General features: G+C 38.2%; 1 protein-coding gene across 2 annotated transcripts; it reads left to right on the top strand.

Moving 5' to 3' along the window:
• Positions 1-11: 11 nt before the first annotated feature.
• OGA (O-GlcNAcase) lies at positions 12-25,772 on the top strand. 2 transcript variants are annotated; one of them, XM_022568972.3, is made up of 16 exons: positions 13-280; positions 3,617-3,668; positions 4,133-4,230; positions 5,778-5,908; positions 7,508-7,679; positions 8,865-8,963; positions 10,862-11,146; positions 12,837-12,995; positions 13,845-14,458; positions 14,850-15,024; positions 18,432-18,517; positions 19,462-19,566; positions 20,257-20,342; positions 20,624-20,816; positions 22,035-22,194; positions 23,637-25,772. In XM_022568972.3, exons 1-16 carry the CDS (start codon positions 82-84, stop codon positions 23,771-23,773), a joined length of 2,751 nt encoding a protein of 916 aa, XP_022424680.1. In that variant the 5' UTR covers positions 13-81; the 3' UTR covers positions 23,774-25,772. The 2 variants fall into 2 exon arrangements, with proteins under 2 accessions (XP_089754220.1, XP_022424680.1); XM_089898094.1 differs by lacking the exon at positions 10,862-11,146 and having other exon boundaries at positions 12-280.

The raw sequence follows: 25,772 nt of genomic DNA, 5'->3' as shown, positions 1-25,772 counted from the left end.
TCTGGGGCTCTCCGGGCCGGCGGCCCTACGGACGGAGGCGGAGGAAGACCTGCAGAGGTGGCGGCGGCCGGGGGCAGGAGGATGGTGCAGAAGGAGAGCCAGGCGGCGCTGGAGGAGCGGGAGAGCGAGCTCAACTCCAACCCTGCCGCCTCCGCGGGCGCATCGTTGGAGCCGCAGGCAGCTCCAGCCCCTGGAGAAGATAACCCAGCCGGGGCCGGGGGAGCAGCGGTGGCCGGGGCGGCAGGAGGGGCTCGGAGGTTCCTCTGTGGCGTGGTGGAAGGTGAGCGTTGTGGCGCGGGCTGGGCAAGAGCGTCCTCACTCCCTCTCCACCCCAGTAGTAATACGTTCTTTCCTTTTTGCGGGGGCAGGGGGCTCTAAAAGGGGGTTATTCCCTTGGGTCTGCAATTTGACCCAGCTGAAATGAGGGAAGAGGCGAGAGGATGGGCAGGTCTTTTTTCGCGTTCTGAAACGGCGTCGAATTTCCTCCTGGCTATTAACAAGCCTGACCCCACCCGCCTCGGGCTTGGAGCCAGGCATGCTCCAATGGAAGCGGTGTAAGGAGCCTTAGTCTTAGGCTCTGAGTTTTACGTCTTTGTACCTTGGTATGTTGTTCTCTAGGGTGGTTTGTGTTCAAATGGAGAGAGGTGTGTAGTTTTGTTGTCCCCACCCTTTTGAAAAAAGACTACCCGTACAGGTGTGCTAGTTGTATTCCTGGAGTGAAGAGAAGCACTGTCGTCTTACAGTTTTACAAATTCCTTTTTGCTTAGAATTTTTGTTTGTTCTTGTGCTTTTTTGTTTGTACTTGTGTTTTTGTTTGTTTTTTTGCTGGCCAGTCCCGAACCCCCCACCCTTTGAAGATTGATTTGCAGCCTAGAAAATTGCCCTTTGCCAACTACTGTGCCTTGCCTCTGAGGGATGAAGCTTTGACTTTAATAGTATCTGAGATACGGAATTTTAGTGACTGCAGAAGAGGTGTAAAAGTTCCCTTCTCACTTCCTTCCCATTTCCATTTAAAAGGAATGATGGACTTTTTTGGTGGTTGGGGAAAATGACCAGAAGATTGTATCACAGTTCATGAATGTAATGAACAAATGTTCGGCTGTGCATTCTAAGCTAAGCATGAATCAGTTTCATTATTGCTCTTCCCTGGAGTACAGCATGTATTTGAACTTTCTGAAGTATTTTGGCTGACCCAGGGTTTCTTAGCTGTATACTTTATTAGTTCTCCCCTATATGTGGTGGGCATAGGAGTAACACTGTAGAAAATACTGGTCTTTATGAAAAAAACAGAAAGATGTGGAAAAGGAAAGAAGGATTGTCCTCTTGGTTGAGAGCTTTGGTACTCACGGAGTATTCATTTGAAAGATGGGTGGTGGTTATGCTATATTAGATAAAGTTTGATTGTAGGAGAGAACAGACTAATTGGCAGCTACCATAAGGAATGAAACGATTCAGCAAAGTTAACTGTCTTGCAGAATTTTCGGGAAAACAGAATGGAAAACTGCCTGTGTATTTGACTGGAGTCAGTGTTTATGAAAACATGATTGCTTTGTTTGATTTATCCATTGATGTATATATAGAGCTAGAATCTGTGCTTTGTTATGTAAGATCTTGGGGTGGAGGGTGGGAAAGGAGTGCTGGGGGATTAGAAATTTTAGAGCTAGACTAAAGTGAATCTAAGGAAACTTGCCTGTCCATTACACCTTCAGTAATTATGGAGAAAAGTTAGTTGTGGTTTAGATCAGTTGGTTTGTTTTTCAGAATAGTATTAAAAGGGAGCTAGTTTACTTAGAATTGTCTTATCTGTCATCTTTTCTCCTTCCAATTCCCTAGTATGTTTTCTTGGTGACTGAGCACCTGATATTTTTTTGGTGTTTGTTTTGCTTTTCTTTCCCTCACAAACCTTTGTTGATTTTATTTATTTATTTATTATTTTTGAGGTTAATTTGTGCTTTTATTTGCCAGTATAATTTAACTACAGTGGCCTGCAAACTTTTTTGATCTAAAAAGTACATTTTACATCACAATCCAACAAATGCACACACATATATAATATGTATACATATATAAAAGTGAAACAAAAGTTTTGCTAAAAACATCTACCCTGAGTGTTAATTCTTTTTTTTTTTTTAAGACTTTTTTTTAAACCAAGTGTGAACTGCACTGACACATCATAATCACCAAAGCCCCCAGTTCATCTTAGGTTCAGTTTAATGAAGTGAATAGTGTTGCACGTTCTATGGACAGACCTTTGTTGATTTTAACTCATGTGTAACAGCACTGCTTCCTCTTTGCGGTGCCAATTAACTAAAACCATGAACCTTACTCTGAAAGAGCAAAGGTAGGATTCCTGAAGATTAAAGTGTTAGTCACTTGAAAAAACAAATTTTTTTTTCATGTTGAAGCAGCTCTAAAGGAAAGTTTAATGCCTACTACTTAAGAGAAAAATGATAATGCAGTGTGTTGTAGGAAAGCTATAAAGACTTGTGAAATTTACCTAATACTTTAAATCACCTGTAAGAGAGTAACCATTGAATTGTCAATCTGGACAGTTTCATGTATTAGTATGTAACGAATTTTTCTTTGGCCTGTCATTGTCTTTGTGGTGCAGAGTAACCATTCTACCTAGAGTGGAGCTTATTACTGTTCAGAAATTTTGGTTTTTGAGTTAGTTTCTTAAACTGTGTGTGTGTATGTAAGGAACGTTATGTGTTCAAAACACAGTTTGAACCACTTTTATGATACTCCTGGGAGGTGGTCCTTATCTCTTGCAGATGATTAGACTGAGACAGGTGGAAAATAAAGGTTAGGCAAGCTGTAAGGTATGATTAGCACAAGCCACAGCTCTAAATACCAGTTTGGTGCTTATACCACTACTTAAGTCATCATTCTGCAGTTCTGTTTCTTGCAGTGTGCATTACTATTGCTTTGCCCCCATCTAGGATACTCTGGAGTGAGTCACGTTCTTGAATTTTCAGTTGTTCATATACATTTGCTCTGGAATTGAGATTGCTTGAGAGTTTCCTGTTTGGGCCAGTTCCAATGTTGAATTTGTTGAGTGTAGTTTAAGGCATTTTTTGGGTCCCTTTTATAATTTTGGGAACCAAAAAAAAAAGAAGCCATCATAAAATTAGATGAATCAGATTCTTTTCTAATTCTGTCCCTGGTTTTTTCCCTACCTTACTTGTTTTCACCCCTTCCCCCTCTAAAAGTGGTTTAACTCCCCTTCTAGGTAGTAATTGTTATTATTAGCAGTTTGTGGTTACTTTGCTTCCCCTTTCCCCACTGTAAGATTGAGATAATCTTTTTAAAAGTTAGATTTAAATATATTTAGTCTTTTTTGGCAGTGAAAAGAGATGATGTTTAGTTATTTTTAGATGACTTTATCACATAAATAATGTGTTCATGGTAGAAAAATCAGAAAATTTACCTAAGCAAAAAGGGAATTAAAATCACTGTAAAATATCACCCCAAAATACCTTAATGTTTTACTAAACATCCTTCAGATCTTTGTATATTGTACATATTTTTTACAAAGTGGTATTGTATGTATTGTAACCTGCTTTTCTCAGTAGATTATCACATTCTTATAATTTCATTCTTACTTTGGATCTAGGATTTTATGGAAGACCATGGGTTATGGAGCAGAGAAAAGAACTCTTTAGAAGGTAATTTTTTTATTATGTGAAGGAGAGTCTTAAACAATTAACATTTCCTTTTTTTTTTTTTTTTTTTTTTTAACATTTCCTTTTGTTTGAGGAAATACACTGAATAGGCCAGGTGCAGTTTGATGATTTCTCAGTTGCAGAAGTTACTTTACCTTGGTCTTTTTCCTCTTCTTCACCTAAGGCAGTGGTTCTCAAACTTTCCTGGGAAAGCTGGATAGGTTTTGGGCTCATCTGTCTTACTCAGAACTGTTGTATTTTTATTTAAGACTGTTTATAATATGTTGACATTCCTTATAATATTTAATTTTTTACAACTCCACTGGATTACAAAAAAGTTAAAAGCTACTGCCCCAGAATATTAGCTTTTTAAGAGACGGAGCTGCTCCAAGAAAAGGAAAAAAAGTGAGATTTACAGGTTATACATGTTGCCTGTTTATATACATGTAATTTTTTCTCCTCTTAAGGCTCCAGAAATGGGAATTAAATACATATCTGTATGCTCCAAAAGATGACTACAAACATAGGATGTTTTGGCGAGAGATGTATTCAGTGGAGGAAGCTGGTAATCTTTTTCTTTTTAATCCATAAATTCTGAGTACATGAAGAAAACAGCTATATTTTAAATGTAGTTGTACAAGAATTAAGTATTCCACTTTCACTTTGTAGGTAGTTTTCTTTTATATGGTTACTCTGTGTGTTAGTGCATATTGAAAGAGTAACTCTAACAATGTGTAGCCATGGTGTGATTTACAGGTATACCAGTCTGACTTCACTTGTTCTGTGGTCATAAATTGTGCTTTTTAACTTCTGCCAGTGGACTAAACAGTGGGCCATTAGACAAAGAGGTGCTGAAGCAGGGCTAGGCCTAGGGCAAGGCAAGTGAGGGGCCTGCCGGCAGTGCAGATTTTAAAGGACTCCAAAAATCAGTAATCAAGATAAATAATACTTTATTATCCATTTTTTAAACCAGAACTAATGCAAAAAATCCACGAACAAAATACCAAAATTTTAAATAAAGATAGGGTTAGTACTACTGATCCTTTTGCTTCAGGCTCAAGTATGGCTTGGTCTTGACCACTTGATTTCTGTTACTGGTCCTGTCTTTATTTAAAATGAAGAAGGGCCTCACCTTAGTCTGGGCCTATACTGAAGTGAAAAGCCATCCTGAACTATCCTTGTTACATGTGTTCTTATGTCGAGTTAGTTACATAAAGTTCATAAATAAGAGAAGTAAATTAGACAAGTGGTGCTTTTCTTTGGGGACTTGAGTGAATGGGGGAACATTTTCATACCTTGAATTAAATGGTAGCTAACAAGATATCTGGTTACAGAGCCCAGTCAAGGCACTGAAGGCAGAAAGTTTTCTTAAAATATGAAAAGCAATTAAAACTCAATCTAGTGTTGTTGTTTACTACTCTATATAACTTAAGTGTCTTCAACTTGATTATTTTCTGGTGATGCTGGTAATGAAATTTAATATGATCAAAATATAGTCAAATGACTATCTTGAGATACCACTGAAAGTTATTTAAGGATATATCCTGTGGTATGGAATAGTCAGTTTACTTAGGAATTATGGAATTATGACATTATGGAATGTCAATTTACTTAGGAAAATTGTCTTTCACATTTTAGAGACTTAAAACTGTGATGAATATTTTTCTTGTAGTTACAAAGATGTCAGGATTGTTAAGGCCATCACTTAACCCTGGTTCTTAAGAACACATTTTTCTTTTTTTCCAAATTATAAAGTTGCTATATGTAGATGTATTTATTTAGGAATTCCAGTTGTACAGAGACAGCAAAAACAAAAGCATACCTCTCAAATACTATAGGAAATAAAAATGTTTTGTATTCAGTAAGAGAATTGATGCTTAATTCAGTATTTTTGAGAAATGGCAATGCTTTTATTGAGTTCAGGGTGACGTTAAATCTCATCAGGTTTGTGCCATTACGTATTGTCACATTGGACCTGACAATTTTGTAGAATTTAAGGGACTTTTTTTTTTCTTGACTCATTGAAAATTGGAGAAAATAACCTTGAGTTTGAAGGTGAAGGCTCTTTTAGTTTTTGTGGTGCTTTCTTAAATCATGGACTCTATTCTTTAGAGCAACTTATGACTCTCATCTCTGCTGCACGGGAATATGAGATAGAGTTCATCTATGCTATCTCACCTGGATTGGATATTACCTTTTCTAACCCCAAGGAAGTATCTACATTGAAACGCAAACTGGACCAGGTAATTTCCTTACTTTTTCATTATTTTTCCCTGAATCAGTACATGAAACTAAAAGTTTTCTGAGTTGCTTTTATGATGTAAAAAGGAAACCAAATTCATAGTACTTCTTTGTTTCTGTACAAATTTTTTTACTTTAACTCTTTTGATAAGAGGAATATTTTCTAAAGTGAGTCAAAAGAGCTTTACTGGAGGTACCATTGCGTCTCAAACTTCAGTTTGCATAAGAACTGCCTTAAAACAGTGCTTAGAAGTGATGCTTAAAAGGGTTCTTATAGGCTCCATTCCCAGAGATTCTTAATATAGACTTGAGGTGGAGACTTACCTCAGATTCCAGGAAATTCTGAGTGGTCCAGAGTCACATTTCCAGAAACTCTGTTGGGTGCCTGACTGAATTTCTGAGTGAGGTTATAGAAATAGGTTCACTCAGTTATATGGACAAGAGATGTAATTCAGTTTGGACATGATTGGCTAGTTTCCCAAAATGAGAAGAAAAACTAGGTAAACGTGTAAGCTGTTGGTGAACCTGATTGGAGTCTAAATTCTACTTAACATAAAAGCTGCACATGTTTTTTGGTAAAGTAAGTGTGCTGTTTTTTAAAATATATATATGTTTCTTTTTTCTTTTTTTTTGGCCATGTGGTATGCGGGATCTTAGTTCCCTACCAGGGATCGAACCCACACCCCCTGCATTGGAAGTGCGGAGTCTTCACCAGTGGACCGCCAGGGATGTCCCCTATATATGTTTCTTTAAGCAAAAGTTTATATTGGATTTCCCTGGCGGTCCAATGGGGACGACTCTGTGCTTCCAATGCATGGGGTGCGGGTTCGATCCCTGGTCAGGGAACTAAGAAATCCCGCATGCCACGCAGTGTGGCCTTTAAAAAATATATATATATATATATATATTGGTATATATTATTGGTGGCATTAAAATGGCTGGTAAAAAATTTAAAGTAGTTTGGGAGGTTCCTGGCGGTCCAGGGGTTAGGACTTGGTGCTTTCTTTGCTGGGGCCAGGTTCAGTCTCTTTTCGGGGAACTAAGATCCCACAAGCCGTGTGGTACGGCCAAAAAAAAAAAAAAGTTAAAGTAGTTAAATTTCTGTGAATAAGCTTTTAAAAGGTTATTTACCTATTTGATCATATTCTACTATGTTGGTCTTTCTGATTGATGGCCTAGATTTATGTGCAAATGTGCAAAGAAATTAATTAGCATCAATGTATCTTGACTGGAACAGGTTACTTGGGTTTGTCATGTCTTAGAGTTTATTTATTGTTCACGGGTTTTTTTTTTTTTTTCTGTTTGGTTTTCTATAGTTGGCAGTGAAGGAGGTAGAAGGATAAGCTGCATTATAGAAGCTTTGTTAGACATACTGGCATATTGCATTCAAACCCAAATGAAAAAGTGGGTCCCACAACTGTCTAGCTGTTTAACATAGAAAATATAAAGGCAGTGGCTTGGCATTGAACATTCTGCTAAGGAAAATATTTGACTTTTAAGTATAACTATTAAGTATATACTTTAATATTTGAAATCCTGTGCTTTTTACTCTGTAAGATGAGCTGGTAAAGCATCTTGTTGTTTTTTTTTTCTTTTCCTAGGTTTCTCAGTTTGGATGCAGGTCATTTGCCTTGCTTTTTGATGATATTGACCATAATATGTGTGCAGCTGACAAAGAGGTATTCAGTTCTTTTGCCCATGCCCAGGTCTCCATCACAAATGAAATTTATCAGTACCTAGGAGAGCCAGAAACTTTCCTCTTCTGTCCCACAGGTATTGTATATAATAGCTTTATATTTAACTAGTCTTTTTGAAATATATAACTTTCAAAAGACCATGTATGGGCTTTATTGTGTTGTCCCCTCTCCCTTTGGTATATAAAGGTAGGAATTCTTTTTCTAGAAGATATTTCGGCACATCTTAAATTGGAGAGATTTTAGGGATTAATAAATGACAACTGAATAGGCAAAAGATTTTATGTATTTTTTTTGGTACTGGAAGTATATGAACATTACATGTTCAGGATTAGAGGAGGGGATAGTATTATAAAAATGAAAGCTAGAAAAAAGCAAATTTACATTACTTTTAACTTAGTCACTTCTCATATCCTCCTACTTGTTCCTTTTTTCTGCCCTTGCATATCTGTATCCCTTTTCATTCCTCCCACTCCCATCTGGGCTCTTAACTTCCAGTAGTCAGCATAGAAAGCTTAATAATTTTTTCTCCCTTTTTCTTTTTTCCCCCCTCTTATCTCTCCCTGGTTCCTTCCATTGAAAATGTTTTTTCTCTTTTTTTGCCTCTCAAAATTCAGCCTATAAGAAAACTTCCCTAGGCTTGACTTCTTGTTCAGGAAGAGTTAAAAAAGTTCTAAGAAATTTTAGACTGATTTATTTAACTGTGTATATGTCTGTCTTAGAGTATTGTGAGCCATGAACCTTATCTCAGTGGTCTGATACTATGTGAATACTCAGTGTTTAATAAGATCATACTTGGTAATTACTTAATTCACTGCAAATTATAATCAATTGTAGTTGAGTACTAATAGCCAGGAGCCTAATATTGCATTCTTTCTATTATGATATTATGAATCCAGTCTGTTTGGCCTCTTATTGTAACTGAGAAATGTAGGCAATTCAGAATTATGTAGAAAATGCTAAAAATTCTAATTATTTCTTTAGTAAACTTGTATTTCTGGTGACCATAGGACCGTAAGGATTGATCTGTCCTAATACTAGAGGAAGAATATCAGATTTTATGATTTGATTCTTTTTTTTTTTTAAGTTGAGTCATAAATGAACTACCCACTTGAGTTTACTTCTTTTGGGACATAACATGGAGGCCTTTTATCATTTGGATGAAAATAATTTAGAATTGGTAGACATTTTTATCCCTATTCAAAAACTCATGACCATTTCACTCCTGACTGTTTTACTGATTAATTTTTCCCCCTACATTCAGAATATTGTGGCACTTTCTGTTATCCAAATGTGTCTCAGTCTCCTTACTTAAGGACTGTGGGTGAAAAGCTCCTACCTGGAATTGAGGTGCTGTGGACAGGTAAGTCTTATAAGATTTAGACAGTAAAACTTTTAATTAACTAGGACCTTGGGAGTTGGTTGTTCTGGTTAATTGGATACTTTTATTTATTTTTAAAGTTTATTTTTATTTTTTATTTTTGGCTATGTTGGGTCTTGGTTGCTGCACGCGGGCTTTCTCTAATTGTGGCAAGGGGGGGCTGCACTTTGTTGCAGTGTGCGGGCTTCTCACGGTGGTTTCTGTTGTTGCGGAGCACAGGCTCTAGGTGCGTGGGCTTCAGTAGTTGTGGCTCTCGGGCTCTAGAGCGCAGGCTCAGTAGTTGTGGCGCATGGGCTTAGTTGCTCTGCGGCATGTGGGATCTTCCCGGATCAGGGCTCAAACCTGTGTCCCCTGCTTTGTCAGGTGGATTCTCAACCACTGCGCCACCAGGGAAGCCCCTAATTGGATACTTTTAAAAAGCTGAGCCTTGGGCTTCCCTGATGGCGCAGTGGCTGAGAGTCCGCCTGCCGATGCAGGGGACGCAGGTTCGTGCCCCGGTCTGGGAAGATCTCACATGCCGCAGAGCAGCTGGGCCCTTGAGCCATGGCCGCTGAGCCTGCGCGTCCGGAGCCTGTGCTCCGCAACGGGAGAGGCCACAACAGTGAGAGGCCCGTGTACCGCAAAAAAAAAAAAAAAAAAAAAAAGCTGAGCCTTAACCAGAACATTTTGTTTTAATTCTCTTTCATTTACAAAGTACACATTCTTCACTTAGTATTAAAAATATCTTTGAGGTTTTATAAAGCAGAAACTAATACACCATTGTAAAGCAATTATACTCCAATACAGATGTTAAAAAAAAAATCTTTGAGGATTTTTCAGTGAGTCTGAATATCAGTTACTGGTAAACAATAGATCTGTAGGGATCTGGGCTAACAGGTATTGATCCCAGCACTAGGAGAAAGTCGTATTTTATAAAATGAAAGCTGTAATGCTGGATTGACAGTTAGTAATCGATGAGCTGTATTAGCTTTCATTCTAAGAATTAAGGGCAGAAATCCTCCCGGGGTTTAGGTTAATTAGACTTTGTCTAATTGAGGATATATTATAATGGTAAAAAATGGTTAACATGGAAATTTCTTTTTTACTGATGTATCACTTTGCGGAAAGTTACCCAAACCTTAAATATTCCTACCTTTTAACCACTAATTCTATTTCTGAGAATCTGATCTGAGGAAATGTAGGGCAAGGGGAATAAAGCTGAGTAAAAGGACATATTGCTGTGTTATTTTAAAAAGAAAAATTGTTATAAAATATAACAAGGAAAATAATTATATGCAGTATATTTTGAAGAACCATGTATGAGAGTCTTTTTTTTTTTTTTTTTTTTTTTGTGGTACGTGGGCCTCTCACTGTTGTGGCCTCTCCTGTTGCGGAGCACAGGCTCCGGATGCGCAGGCTCAGCGGCCATGGCTCACGGGCCCAGCTGCTCCGCGGCATGTGGGATCTTCCCGGACCAGGGCACGAACCCATGTCCCCTGCATCGGCAGGCGGACTCTCAACCACTGCGCCACCAGGGAAGCCCGAGAGTCTTTTTGTTGTTGTTTTTGTTTTTAAAAATTTCCTCTGAGGATTTATTTATTTATTTAATTTATTAAAACATCTTTATTGGCGTATAATTGCTTTACAATGGTGTGTTAGTTTCTGCTTTATAACAAAGTAAATCAGCTATATGTATACATATATCCCCATATCTCTTCCCTCTCCCTCCCTCCCACCCTCCCTACCCACCCCTCTAGGTGGTCACAAAGCACTGAGGTGATCTCCCCTGTGCTATGCGGCTGCTTCCCGCTAGCTATCTATTTTACATTTGGTAGTGTATATATGTCCATGCCACTGTCTTGTATGAGAGTCTTTTAAAAAATGGTGGTCATTATTTCTAGGTCCCAAAGTTGTTTCTAAAGAAATTCCAGTAGAGTCCATTGAAGAGGTTTCTAAGATTATTAAGAGAGCTCCAGTAATCTGGGATAACATTCATGCTAATGATTATGATCAGAAGAGACTATTTTTGGGCCCATACAAAGGAAGATCTACAGAACTGATCCCGCGGTTAAAAGGAGTCTTGACTAATCCAAATTGTGAATTTGAAGCCAACTATGTTGCTATCCACACCCTTGCCACCTGGTACAAGTCAAACATGAATGGAGTGAGGAAAGATGTAGTGATGAGTAAGTAGATGACTTAATTCTTGACTTTGGGAGGAGAGTTGGGATTAAGTAGAACCATTGGCAAGTATGCATTCTTTTGTCATCAAGATTTAAGAGGATTTTTTTAAGGTGTTGTTTAGTCCTGTGAATGAGATGTATATGATAGAAAAAGGGCTGCTTGGACTGCCTTTGCACAAGTTACTTAATAACTTCTTGGCCTCAGTTCTTTGTTTTTAAAATGTGTCTTAGCCTTTCAAGTCTGAGTAACTAGACAAGGTAGTCTTTTAGTGTTCCTGTTATCCCTTGAATAATTCTGATTGAATTTGTGTTTTCAGGTGATTTTATTAAATGGTGTATTTTAGATGGCTAAATATTCTCCTCTGAGTTACTTAATATATAATTTAAGTTCAGCTTACATTTATGAGACATTTTCTCATTTTAGACATTGGCTTACTGATTTTTATTTATGAAAAATTCCTAATTGAGTTCCAAGTAGGAGAATGCTGACTAGTTGTTTATTCACTAACATTTAAACACCTATTTATCAGACACTAAGGATGCAAAGAATAAAATAGTCCCTACTTTGAAAGAATTTAGTCTGGTGTTAGATAAAGCAGATAGGCATTTAGTCTGGTGTTAGGTAAAGCAGATAGGCAACTGTACTATAGAATGATAAGTGCTGAGATTATTATCTACAGAGTGCAAGGGGGAACACAGGAGGCAGTGATAACTTCTGCTAAGCGAAAGTGCTGGTAAATGATTTCATAGAGGAGGAGTTACTTACACTGGGTTGAAGTATGAGTAAAGTCTGCAGGGCATTAAAGGGTTGGTGGGCTAGAGATGAAAATACTAGACACTGAAAATTTCAAGTTACCTGAATTTTGGCCCATTGGGGGGTATTGAAATGTCACATTATGGTGCTTAGTGGTATGTAGTTGAAAGTTGTGTTCTGTTTCTCAGTTCTGTACCCCTACTTCCAGTTCTGTTTATTGAATTAATGCTTCCCTTCAAGGCTCAGTCATTGTCACCCCCCTCTCCCCAGTAAAAAACACAGAGTTAGGGATATAATCTCAATCCTCTCTGTATACATGGCTGTTCGTATCTACCTCTTTTAAGGCAGAGCATGAAGCATGTTAACGACTAGTGGACATAAGCCAGACTGGCCTGTGTGCAGGGAAATAAGAAGGAAAGCTAAGAATAGTGGGATTTGAATACGAAGCCAAAGAGAGTTCAGACTTAATTTTTTCTACCGCTATCCTGGTTCTTTTATATGCTTATTATCTGTGCTCATATGTGGGCTCTCTATCAATTTTCTCTTCTCCCCTCAATGCATTTATTAATGTGCCCATTATTTTTTCATAATTATTTGCCTTTTTAAGTTATAAACCCCTGAAGGGTAGGGAATCTTCTTTATGGGAAGTATAGTGCCTTTAACCTTGCATTCCCAATAATTGATAATAAGTGGACATTTATGACTGCCTTGTCCAGTGATTCTAAAGTTAATGTTTAATATTTCAATTGGAATTTTACATTTAGCAATGCATTTAGATGACTATTCTGGGTGAAGCGGTTCAGTGAAGGGTCTTGGTTGTGTTTGCATATTATGCTTAAGGTTTGTTCTTGTTCCAGTTCTTTGCTTCTCTGGGTTTACTGTAACAATTAGTGTTTTGTAATGAAAACTGTTTTTGTGCTCTTTCTCTCTTTTTTGCAGCTGATAGCGAAGACAGTACTGTGTCGATCCAGATAAAGTTAGAAAATGAAGGCAGTGATGAAGATATAGAAACTGATGTACTCTATAGTCCACAGATGGCTCTAAAGTTAGCTTTAACAGAATGGTTGCAGGAGTTTGGCGTACCTCATCAGTACAGCAGTGAGTTTGGCCTTTCTTTGTAAGGGGGTTGGATCACATTGTTTGAGACATAAAGTAAAGGACATTTGTGATGTGTCTTCTTATAGGCCTGCCAAGCAAAATGAAATTTAGGAATCTAGAGGATAAGGTTTTTTAAATTTTACTTTTGGTCTTAAGTAGCTTTTATTTTGATGGAATGCTAATTTGTTTTTTAATATATATATATATATATAAAAATTTATTTATTTTATTTATTTATTTTTGGCTGTGTTGGGTTTCTGTTGCTGCTCGTGGGCTTCCTCTAGTTGTGGTGAGCGGGGGCTACTCTTCGTTGCAGTGCGTGGGCTTCTCATTGCGGTGGCTTCTCTTGTTGCGGAGCACGGGCTCTAGGCGCGTGGGCTTCAGTAGTTGTGGCACGCGGGCTCAGTAGTTGTGGCTCACGGGCTCTAGAGCACAGGCTCGGTAGTTGTGGCGCACGGGCTTTAGCTGCTCCGCAGCATATGGGATCTTCCCGGACCAGGGATCGGACCCGTGTCCCCTGCATTGCCGGCGGATTCTCAAACACTGCGCCATTAGGGAAGCCTGCTAATTTGTTTTTAAAATATCTTTTTTTGAAGTAGTTTTTAAATACAGAGCTTCAAAAGAGAAGAAAGTAATAGGTGTTGGCATGTTTATGATCTGTGTTTCCCCTCCTCTCTTCCCTTTCCCACCTCCCAGTGGTTTAGAGATATTGTACTTTCTTGGGGCTCAAATTATTTGGAATCTCAAATTGAGGCTCTTAGTTAGAGATATGGTAAGAAGAAAACATTTCTCTAGATCTAATTTGTTCTGTTTCTAATTCTGATTATCTCTGGCAATTTGTTTTTATAGGTAGGCAAGTTGCACACAGTGGGGCTAAAGCAAATGTAGTAGATGGGACTCCTCTAGTTGCAGCACCCTCTTTAAATGCCACAACTGTAGTTACAACCGTTTACCAGGAGCCCATTATGAGCCAGGGAGCAGCCTTGAGTGGTGAGCCTACAGCTCTGACCAAGGAAGAAGAAAAGAAACAGCCAGATGAGGAACCCATGGACATGGTAGTGGAAAAACAGGAAGAGACAGACCACAAGAATGACAATCAAATACTAACTGAAATTGTTGAAGCTAAAATGGCAGAGGAATTGAAACCAATGGACACTGATAAAGAGAGCATAGCTGAATCAAAATCCCCAGAGATGTCTATGCAGGAAGATTGCATTAGTGATATTGCCCCGATGCAGACTGATGAACAGACAAACAAGGAGCAGTTTGTGCCTGGTCCAAATGAGAAGCCTTTGTACACTGCAGAACCAGTAACTCTGGAGGATTTGCAGTTACTTGCTGACCTGTTCTACCTTCCTTATGAGCATGGACCCAAAGGAGCACAGATGTTACGGGAGTTCCAGTGGCTTCGAGCAAATAGCAGTGTTGTCAGTGTCAATTGTAAAGGAAAAGACTCTGAAAAAGTGAGTATGCTTAATTTACCTGTTTTTCTGGCCTGGATGGGTCCCCATGCTGTTGTTACAGGGGAGGTCTTAAATGAGAATTGACCACATCTTAGAATGTGTTCCGTAAAGTAGGTACGGACTCTGCTGAATCTGATATATACAGTTTCTTAGTTTGACCTTGTAGTAGCTAAGAATGAAGGAAAGTCAAAATTGATTATATTAGGAATATTGGTCAGTTTGGGGAGACAAACTTTTATTGTTTGTCTTTAAAAGTTTAAGCCCATTGATTCTTTAATGTTTAGTATAAATTTGCAGGTACCTGATAACATAAACAGCTTAGTTTATAAACTGTGTTTTAGATTGTTGTTAAACTTTCAATTTTTTGAGTGTTTTTATTGATCCTCAATAGATTGAAGAATGGCGGTCGCGGGCAGCCAAGTTTGAAGAGATGTGCGGACTAGTGATGGGCATGTTCACTCGGCTCTCCAATTGTGCCAACAGGACAATCCTTTATGACATGTACTCCTATGTTTGGGATATCAAGAGTATAATGTCTATGGTGAAGTCTTTTGTACAGTGGTTAGGTAGGTATACCAGGAGTAATCTCTTCTCAGATACATTGTCCCTTAAAAAAAAAAAAGACATTATCCCACAGGGAGAAAAACATATAGGGAGTTGACGAATTTCCAGCTGTGTTTAAATTCTTTGCCTAGATTTCAAAGGTGTACCCATTGTTACAGACTTGAGGTGCAAGCCTCAGTAAATATACCGAGTATGTTGATTTTTCTCCCTTGGGCTAATTCAGCATAAATATCTTGAAAATGTGTTAGAAAGTACTGACTTTAACTTGCTCTGACTGAATGCTTCCTGGATGGAACCATGTATACCACTTTTATCTGATTTGGAGATGAGACACTATGAATTGTGACTCTGTAAGCTCTCTGCTGCTTGCTGTGTCTTGATGACATTAATGCTGTGTTTAACAGAACAATTGCCGAAATGACCTAAGGGGGCCTGGAAAGAGGAAGCCATCCTCCCAGCCCTGTGCGCATGCGAGCTTTAGTGGTAGGCTATTCTGGTGCTACTTGGTATTATTTCACAGAGCTTTTTCTTTATGTTTCTACCAAGTAATTGGTTTTAGCAGGGGATAAAAATTGAAATGCCCTGAAAACTCTGCTTCATTAAATGGACTTCTCTTTTGAAAACAGTGATTTTTTTTTTTTTTTTTTTTTTTAAATTTTCAAACTTGGTAAAAAGCACCAGCATGGCCAAGTTTCTCCAGGGATCTCATTTCATTTCCAGGTTTTCAATCCAGCTATAAGGAATATCTAATGGACTTATGCATAGCACACAGCAGGCAGCAAGGCTAACTGACATGTCATAGTTTTCATAGTAGTCACAAATACTATGATGGGTTACATACTCTTGGCTGTGAAATAGAAGTGTGAAACACGGTGAGCTTAGAGTAACTCAGGAGTAGCAGCAAAGAGATTTCTCACTTTCTGTATATATACTTTTGGACTCTTAAATATAAAAAAAAATTTTTCCTGTGATACAACTAATTAGCAGCTAAAAATAGAGTCTCTCATTGTTAATTTGAAAGTAGAGGGAATTCCCTGACTGTCCAGTGGTTAGGATTCCACGCTTCCATTGCAGGGGGCATGGGCTCGATCTCTAGTCCGGGCACTACCCGCAAGCCATGAGGCACGGCCAAAAATAAAAAATGAATAAATGAATTGGGGAAAAAGAAAATAGAGAATTTTGGGTTCCTGTATATGTAGCACAACAGGTAAAAGAGAATTTTGACCTCCTCTTGTTAAAAGGCTCCAAGATACCTCTTCTCTATGATACACGTCTGCCCTTAGGCTTAGGAAAAACCTCTGTATTGATTGTTGGATGATGGCATTTGCCTTCCAGGCTTTTGGCCAAGAGGATATAATTAACCCTTATAGGGATTGAAGTTCTTAAGTTTCGAACCTGTAATCCGGATTATTAAGTTTGAGAAAGTGTTGCTTAAAACATTTGATACTCAGCTTTTCATTCAAGAATTACTAAAGATTCTTGATTATATACAGTACTGCTGCTTTTTCCTCTCAGGCTTTACCTCTGTACTGTGCAGTTATGGGGGCAGCTTTCCCAGATTGTATATAGCTGTTGTACAGTCTCAAGGTCAGAGCATCTTAGAAGCTTTAAATAATCATCTAGGCATCCACATAGCTTTACAACAGCTCACGACAAAGAGAGTATTTTCATGGTTCTATAGTAATTTCAGGGAGTTACTGATTAGTACCCTTTCTTTTCCTCTAGTCTCCAGTCCAGCTGGCATTCAGTCCTTTAAAGAATGTGGCTATGCAGTACTTTTGATTACTAACGACTTCTATTATCTTCTTCCCCATTGTGTACAGATGGGAGAATCCTCAGCACAAGTTCTACTACTATTGGATGGACAGCGGCAGATGTTCACAGCGCGTCATGATTAATTAGTTTAACTTAAAAGGTTCTGTGAGGTAGCTCAGGTAGATTTAAGGGCAGTAGGCATGAACTGAAGTCACGTTTGCGCAGCGACTGAGGCATTAACCATGTTTTCATTTATACAGCTCTTCGTACATGCAGCTTTTTATTGTAATAGTTGGAAGTGCTAGTTATGTTGTAGTCTCAAAGTGGGGGGTAGGGGAAATTGGCTCATCTTAAAGTTTGAGACGTGTAGTTTTTTCCTGCAGTGTAAGTTTACACTGAGCTATGGAATGGGGCAGGTTCTCTTCATAACCTAAATTTTGACCCCCTATTTCATATTTATTTTACAAATATTACATTATATCTATATATTTTTAAGTACCCCTACCCCTGAAAAATGACAACCCTGGATATAATCTCTTAATGGGCCTGAATTGTCAACAAAAAAATTGGTTTGCTTTGGGACTGTCTGACTAGCACACTGTGTATTGTACTGATGAGACTGTTAACTTGAACAGGAGGTAGAATGCTGTCTTCAATTGGAAAAGAACTATATTGCGCTGCTTTATCTTGTCAGAAGACTAGGCAGGTGATTTTGATTTGGCCTCCAAATTATCTTTTAATTATCTTATTAGCTTCCTTTATTGCCTATGGAAGGCAATTATAATTTGCTTTTAATTATCTTTTATTATTAGCTTCCTTTATTGCCTGTGGAGTTGGTTAAGTGGTGACCTTAAATGCTGACTTTTGGGCCTCAAAGCTTGCCACTCCATGTGTGAGCTAAGTGCACTGCAAAGATGATAGTGGTTGATCAGAGGAGCCAGATACTGTCATACTTTCAAGGAAAGTATGTTTTAGCTGTGGACAAATTAGGAGCATCAGTTGGCTCTCCTTAGTTCTCAGAATCTGTCAGACTGATACTGTTACTAGCCAAGTCTGAATTTGGATTGTCCTTGTCAGAAAAGAAAGAAAAAGTACTCATTGTGTTTCATTGTCAACTTACTGAATAATTTCTTTTACTTATTCTGCTGACCTTAGTTTTCTGACAAGATTAACCCCTTTCCCCCCCTTTTTCCCTTCCCTGTACCCTTCCTCAAAATGTAAAATGTGACTTCAGACAAGTTTAATTCCTTCATGGGCTGTGATAATAAAATGTCTCATCAATCTCACTTCACTTAACTTTAAAGTTACTGTAATTTTGCTACAGAGCAAGCAGCTGCCTTGATTTTTACAGCTGTACCTAGGGAATATATAAGCGTGACCCAGACAAACTTGACACTTTTTCCTTCCAATAATTTAAGAAAGGGTAGAACTCTTTCACTAGAACAGTGATTATTCATTGATGAGAGGAAGGAACATCAGTATTGAAATTCCATTACAAATTAAAAAAAATTATTATCACAGCCTTGTCCTGAAACCCTGGATTATTATTGTTAGAGAGCTGTTTCCACAAAGTGTTTGTTAGTTTGTTGGACGTTTGAGACCCCAGGAAATCCCCTTTCTCGTAACGTTCTCCGCTTGGATCTGATCTCAACAGGGTGTCGTAGTCATTCTTCAGCACAGTTCTTAATTGGAGACCAAGAACCCTGGGCCTTTAGAGGTGGTCTAGCAGGAGAGTTCCAGGTATCAATATGAATTCACAACTGAATTGACGTTTTCTTTGTCTTATGAGAAACCTTGTGTTGCGCATCAGATGGCTGGAAGGATTGGTCTGCCGAAGGCTTTCTAGTCCCAAATTCAATTAGTTACATAGCTGGATTTTAAATCAAATTTTCCTCCTCTTTCGCAGTAATTTCTGAAGGAGATGCTGCCAATTCCCCCCCGCGCCTGCGAAGCGCAGCGGCTCTAGGTATACACTTCACATTGTTTCTTTGCAGGTCGCACAGCATTTTAATCTGCGCCCGCAATGCACAATGCGCGCATGCTTGTCTGCCAGTGGAAACTCCATGAGCAAAAAGGATGAATGATTATGCAAATGAATGGCGAAAGGGCTTTTGGATATTTTCCCAAATACTTTATAAGTAATACTTGAAAGAACAGTCCAGGAATGAAAATTTGAACAAAATATGAAGTTTATTTGGTGTTGGAATTTGTTCATGGACTTTCAGGTGCTCTACTTTTCTCCCCCCAACAGGTGCTCTGCTGCGCACAGCAAACTGAAGCGCATTGCTTTGGGGATAAAGCGTCTCCTGGACAGATAACCCTCTTCAGACCAAACCTCTCCTCCTGACAGTCTGTTCTGCCATCTTTTAGTGAGAGATGGTCTATATAAGATTGGTTTAAAAGATAGATTTGTCATAATTGGAATAGAATTTTTTTTTACTGTATATTTAAATCCCCAGTAGTATGTCACTAAAGCTATGTAACTCAGTTTGGGTAATTTCTATTCAGAAGCACTCCCCTCCCCCAGCAAAGAGGTGTTTTTATTAGTAAAGCATAGCACACCCCTCTTCTTTAGGTCTGCCTGCAGTAGCCAGTTAATGTTAAGTTGGTAATCTGCAGTGCACACTCATTAAAAGTAAATATCTTCCCAACACTGATCATCTCCCCTTTTTTTCTTCCCACAGCGTTTGCTGCCAATTGATGGGGCAAATGACCTCTTTTTTCAACCACCCCCACTGACTCCGACCTCCAAAGTTTATACTATCAGACCATACTTTCCTAAAGATGAGGTAATCATCTACCTGTCAACTTGGTGTATGGTTATGGTGAACACTTAATCCTTTCCTTTGAACTCCCTGGTTAAAAGAATGAGTTTTGTGTCTTAAAACTTTAGATGGAGAAAGTTTAACTAAAACATTGAACATGGGATGTTTAAAGAAGAGCTGAAGGAGTTTAGACTCAACATCTCGTGTCAGTTCTTTTAAAAAAAAAAAACAGATGAAATGTATTCACAGTTGGAATTACTGAACGATGTCTGAATGATCAGTTGTTCTCAGCTGATTTTCTCCTATATATTTTCTGCAGTTTTCAGTTGTGAAGTGCTTACAGGCTGCTTGATAATCAGCTATAGAAATAAAAATGCCTGCTTAAAGACAATAACATGTTTTAAACATTTGGGATGTATAGAAAACTGAGAGAGACTCAGCCTCATAGTTTGCTGGATTTTGAATCCACTACTTACTGTCTAAAACTATCCCCTGCAAAGCAATTCTCACTGTTTACTATAACCATGCTGTTTTCTACTGGCTTTACAAATATGACTCAATAAATCTCTATTTAACAAAGCAGAGGTGATATTTATGACAAGCCAAACGTTTTGTTACTCCCTCTTCTGGAAGTCCATTCTGACTTATGAGTCATATTGTTAAATTCTGTTGCCATTTTTCTTGATGTGTTGCTTAACTAGATTATATTTTCAGGCTTCCGTGTACAAGATTTGCAGAGAAATGTATGACGATGGAGTCGGTTTACCTTTTCAGAGTCAGCCTGACCTTATTGGAGACAAGTATGTGATGAAGTATTCTGATTTGTTGGATTTGGGAGTAGACATTTCATAGCCAGGTTTATCAGGTTGAGGGGAGGTGCTGACTGGAAATAGAGTTTTTTAGAAGTCCTACTTTAGTTGTAATAAAATCTGAGCATTAATATGTGTATATTTTCAGTTTGTATTTACATCGAATGTAGTTTCCATGCATTGTCATTCGAGTGTATTGGGCCTTACATCACTGAATTCTAATGTTTTGTGTTAGTAACTTAACTCACTCTGGTCTCTTTTCTTGTGAGCAGGTTAGTAGGAGGGCTGCTTTCCCTCAGCCTGGATTACTGTTTTGTCCTAGAAGATGAAGATGGCATATGTGGTTATGCCCTGGGCACTGTAGATGTGACCCCCTTCATTAAAAAATGTAAAATTTCCTGGATTCCCTTCATGCAGGAGAAGTATACCAAACCAAATGGTGACAAAGAACTCTCTGAGGCTGAGGTAATACACAGATTTAGAATTATACAATGGTAATTTTTTAGAAAATAAAATACTTATTAAAAAAGCAAGCAGATATATCTTAAAATCCCAGTGCTTACTAAATTTCTTACAGAGAAGAATTCTTAGGGCTTATTCTTATTAGCATGGTATTTTCCACTGTTCCCTACGGTTTTTGATTTGGAAGCGTTGTTGTAATACTTTCTCAAGTAAAAGCACAACATAGACAATTAAAGAACCTTCTTTCTCCCTCCCTTTCTGTTTTGAAGCACCAAACTTAAGGATGTTATGGTCTCTTCTTTGGGTACTCAGGGCAAGTTTAGGTAATTAAAAATCTCTCATTTGCGTGCTAATGAAGCTAACTTACTTTCTCAATAATGCATTTCTCATGGTAATTAAAAACTAATAGGAATAAACTTTAAAAATAGTTTCTTCTTGAGGATAATTTTTATTTTCAATAAATACTTTTAGAGAATATACTTGGACTCGTATTTGTGACATTGTCTCTATGTAATAGGAGGCTGGGTTGGAGTAGGCTCCCTTACTTGGGATTTCATCGACATGACTGCAGCATGCTGGTGATTGAGCTGTTGATGTGTTGCTTTTCCATATGTGACAGTTCTCAGCATAGGAACCTATGAAGAAAAACCAGTGTGTCTCTTATAAACTTTTTTGTAAAAAATTGTGGTAAAGCATACATAACATAAAATTTACTGTTTTAACCATTTTTTTTAGTGTACAGTTCAGTACTGTTAAATACATTCACATTTTTGTGCAATACAAACTTTTAAAAAATTGTTTTATTTTGAATTATTTATTTTTTACTTTGAATAATTTTAGATGTACAGAAGTTACAAAGATAATACAGAGTTCCAGTATACCCTTCACCCATTTTCTACATTTGTCCTAAGTCTGAGAAACCAACTTTGGTACATTGCTATAAACTCCTCACCTTACTTACCAGTTTTTCCACTAATGTCCTTTATCTGTTCCAGGATCCAATCCAGTATACCACATTACATTTAAACAAACTTTTAAAAAAATAAAAACGCTTCAGCTAGAATTATAAGCTAATTAATTCTGCATGTGGTAATTTTATAATTACCAGAAGAGTTATTGAATATTGCTTTCCTTTTCCTGTTACTGAGTTCTGTAGTTGGGATATATGGATTCATAATGAGTAGCTACTGAAAGTCAAGAGATTCTTCCTAAATTTTACAGAAAATTATGTTGAGTTTCCATGAAGAGCAGGAAGTGTTGCCAGAAACTTTCCTTGCCAACTTCCCTTCTCTGATAAAGATGGATATTCACAAAAAAGTAACTGATCCAAGTGTAGCCAAAAGCATGATGGCTTGCCTCCTGTCTTCACTGAAGGCTAATGGTGAGTACATATTTGTAGAGTTGCTGGTTATGTGGGGTTATGTGGGGACAGGACTCTATTTTAGGATAAAAAGAAAGAAGTGAATTTACATTCCCTTCTCCACCATTTATGGTTTTGCTTCTGAATTATTAGTGCTGCAAGAATTGGATGTGTATTAATCATTGAAAAATACTGCTCTTTTACACTATGAATGCTTATTTTTGAGCCCCAATTAAATGAGAAGTGTACGTTTATTTTGCTAGGAGACTTATAAATGATAGTTGAAAATTAAACGAACCTCGGGAAGACTTCATTTAGGAATGCAGAGTTGCTGATGTTTTTTGAGTTTGTTACTTAAACCTTCAAAAATACTTTGCTGTACCTTAGTGGTATGAAAACTTTTTCTGTAAAGGGCCAGATATTGAGTATTCTAGGCTTTAAAAAGGCAACATACAGTGTTCCATTGCATGTTTTTTGTTTGTTTGTTTGTTTTGCGGTACGCGGGCCTCTCACTGTTGTGGCCTCTCCCGTTGCGGAGCACAGGCTCCGGACGCACAGGCTCAGTGGCCATGGCTTACGGACCTAGCCGCTCCGCGGCATGTGGGATCTTCCCGGACCGGGGAACGAACCCGTGTCCCCTGCATCGGCAGGCGGACTCTCAACCACTGCGCCACCAGGGAAGCCCTGCATGTTCTTTTTTTAAACAACCTTTTAAAGCTGTAAAAAAAACAAAAACAACTTTTTAGCCTTTGGCAATACAAAAATGGGCAGCTTGTTGAGCACTAATTAGAGGGTTCTTGATGTGTGAGGATGCACTTTTGTTGCATCTTTATATCATTTGATTCAGTGGTGTCCCCTTTGTGGGATAATTTAAACAGCTCTGTTCGATGAAAGTATAATTCTCAGTGTTGTGCTTGGAACTGAATCATGCAGGTGTATGAGGCATGTCTTTAACATATAAAACACATTCTGGTTGTATTGGCTTGTGACATAGGCTGGAATAGGCTCTGCCCTGTGGGTCCCTCAAAGATACTTTACATAAATATAACATTCAACAGAGGTATCCTTTGCCTTGAGGTTTCTTACAACCTCTTTGCCAAAAGATTTTCTTTCTGGGGAAGAGTGTTACCATGCAAAAAAAATTTTTTTGAAGTATATTTGACAATTAAGAATTGTATATATTTAAGGTGTACAATTTGATGACTTGAAATACATTGTGAAATAATCACCATATTAAAGCTAGTTAACATATCCATCACTTTAAGGTAGTTATCACTGCAGTATTGATGAATATAAATATTGACTTTTGATATAAATTTCAAAAAGTATGAAATTTAGAGGCTGGTATAGATAAGCCAGTACTATGATCTTTTTGAAATATATTAGAGATTAATTACAATTCATATTCATAATTCTACGAATTAAGTGACATTTATATTTTGATTTTTTTCTTTCCCCCCTAGGCTCTCGAGGGGCTTTCTGTGAAGTGAGACCTGATGATAAAAGAATTTTGGAATTTTACAGCAAGTTAGGCTGTTTTGAAATTGCAAAAATGGAAGGATTTCCAAAGGATGTGGTTATACTTGGTCGGAGCCTGTGACGTTTGTTGGCACTATGAACTGTTGGGAAGTCTCTTCACTTCACCTGGTGGGTGGTGGTTGGGGTCTTCATACAGCTCAGCCTCTGGAGCGGCAACAGATCGGCTAATTCAGATTGGAAACAAAGAGGACTATGTAAAACTCACTCATCATGCTTAGAGACTACTCGCTGGTTGGAAAAAGATAGTATTGCTGTAAATCCTGTATGAAAGAGATGTGGGCCTCCTTATTGGGTCTTGTGTTAGGTGCTGAGACCTCTTACGTGGGCTTATAGGGAGGGGGTCTTCAATAAATGTAGTCAGCACTGTTTCTGCATCCAGTGTGGTTGCATTTCTTACCTAAGAGTAATCAAAATCATTTGTCATCCTCCTTGGCTTATTAAATGAAATGTACCTCATTCTTTGGGGACATGGCAAAGATGAGAAAGATTTGGTTTCAGAGGCTTCAGGGTGGAGAGTCCGAGTGGGATGGTTATGGCATAGTTTAAGCTGAATAAATGATTTCAATTTGGGCGGTTTTTCTGCTTTTTGTAAAGCCTTGGCCAGTTGTCTCGTGACCATTATTGGTTCAGGCATATTGTGCTTTGTAGGGACAAATGTGCAGTTGTTTGTGGCAAAAGCCTAAAAGTGACAAACTTGTAAATTATTTTGTATATAAACTAAACTAGCTGTAACCTGACTATCCTTTGTGTTTACTGTTTTTGTAATTTTCCTTTCGAAAATGAAAGGGTGTGATTCAAGATGGCACTTTGAATATGTAAATCAGTGGAAAGTGTATTTTCTTTACTTTTGTCTTTGTTTTTTTAGAAGTTTTATTATTTTCGAAGTGCCTCCCACCTAGGGCTAGGCCATGACCACTTTGGGTACCAGAGTCTAACTTCATGGGACTCAGTCTGTTGCAAAGTGCCGTCACTTCTGGAAATTAACCTCAATTCAGGTCAGCATGTGAAATGTTAGTTTTGACTTCTGGCAAGTAGGGTTCAGGGACTGATTGATCCCATTTGCGCACAGGTCAGTTGTCCTTTAATTTCAAGACCTGTTACTACTGGTTTTATTAAATCAGAGTCTTTAGTTCTTGCATGTTTGTATCAAATTTAAAATGAGCACACTTTAACCAATGACTTACGGTTACCCTTTTCTCTTTCCTTTAACCACAGGTTCTGAAAGCTTTCAAGTATTTTAATTTAGATTTGGTGTGTTTAAGGGTTCTGAGCATGAGGCTTGCAGGTAATCTCTGCAGGATTCATTTTATTAATCATGGCTGGCTGGCTTCTCCATAGATGGTTAACAGTATTTTGTTATCTTGCTTCCCTGCAGTTTTGTATCAGCAGTTTAACTTTGAGCTGAGAGCGGGGAGGGTCAAGGAGAAGGAAATTTAAAACATATTTTCTTTCATAGATTTCCATCAGTGTGGGCTTTGAAAAGAGAGTCTTTTAAAGCATTGTACTTAGTGACTTTCAACCAAAGCCTGTGAGTGTGAATGGGTGAGATGAACAAAGGAGGCCTCTTCACATTCAGGGTTAGAAACCTGCAATTGATAGCAGGATATGTAAGGTATGTTGGACGACGGGAACCAAGTTTGCGTTTTCAAGGGCTGAGATGAAGGGAAGATTGCTACAAGATACTGTTTAAAACGGCTTAATGTCATTTGGTTTTTAAGTACATTTTGTACACTAGTGGACAGTTCTAGCATTTTATCTGGAGGATTCATTCCATGGGCGTCATCCTCTGGAATCAGGATTTTTAGCAAGTTTGCTGCAGCTTTATCTTGGCTTTTAATAAGTTTGGCTGGTGTTCTGGTCACAGAGCTAACTATGAAACATGTCCACGCCGCTAGGATTGTTCAGTGCTATGCTATCTATCTTCTATTGTTACGACTATTTATTACGGTTGGGTGGTATTCCATTGATTGTTTAGATCACAGCTCAGTTCCTGTAGAAAACGAACTGTAAAACCATCTGAAGACCATACAAGAGGCAAAATAAAACTTGAAGTGAATGTG

Source organism: Delphinapterus leucas, chromosome 16 (genome assembly GCF_059928025.1).
Source record: "Delphinapterus leucas isolate spDelLeu-1000000601 "Yukka" chromosome 16, BTC_Dleu_Yukka2, whole genome shotgun sequence".
NCBI lineage: Eukaryota > Metazoa > Chordata > Mammalia > Artiodactyla > Monodontidae > Delphinapterus > Delphinapterus leucas.
The sequence above is the reverse complement of the archived record's forward strand: the minus strand, read 5'-3'. Positions and strand labels throughout refer to the sequence as shown.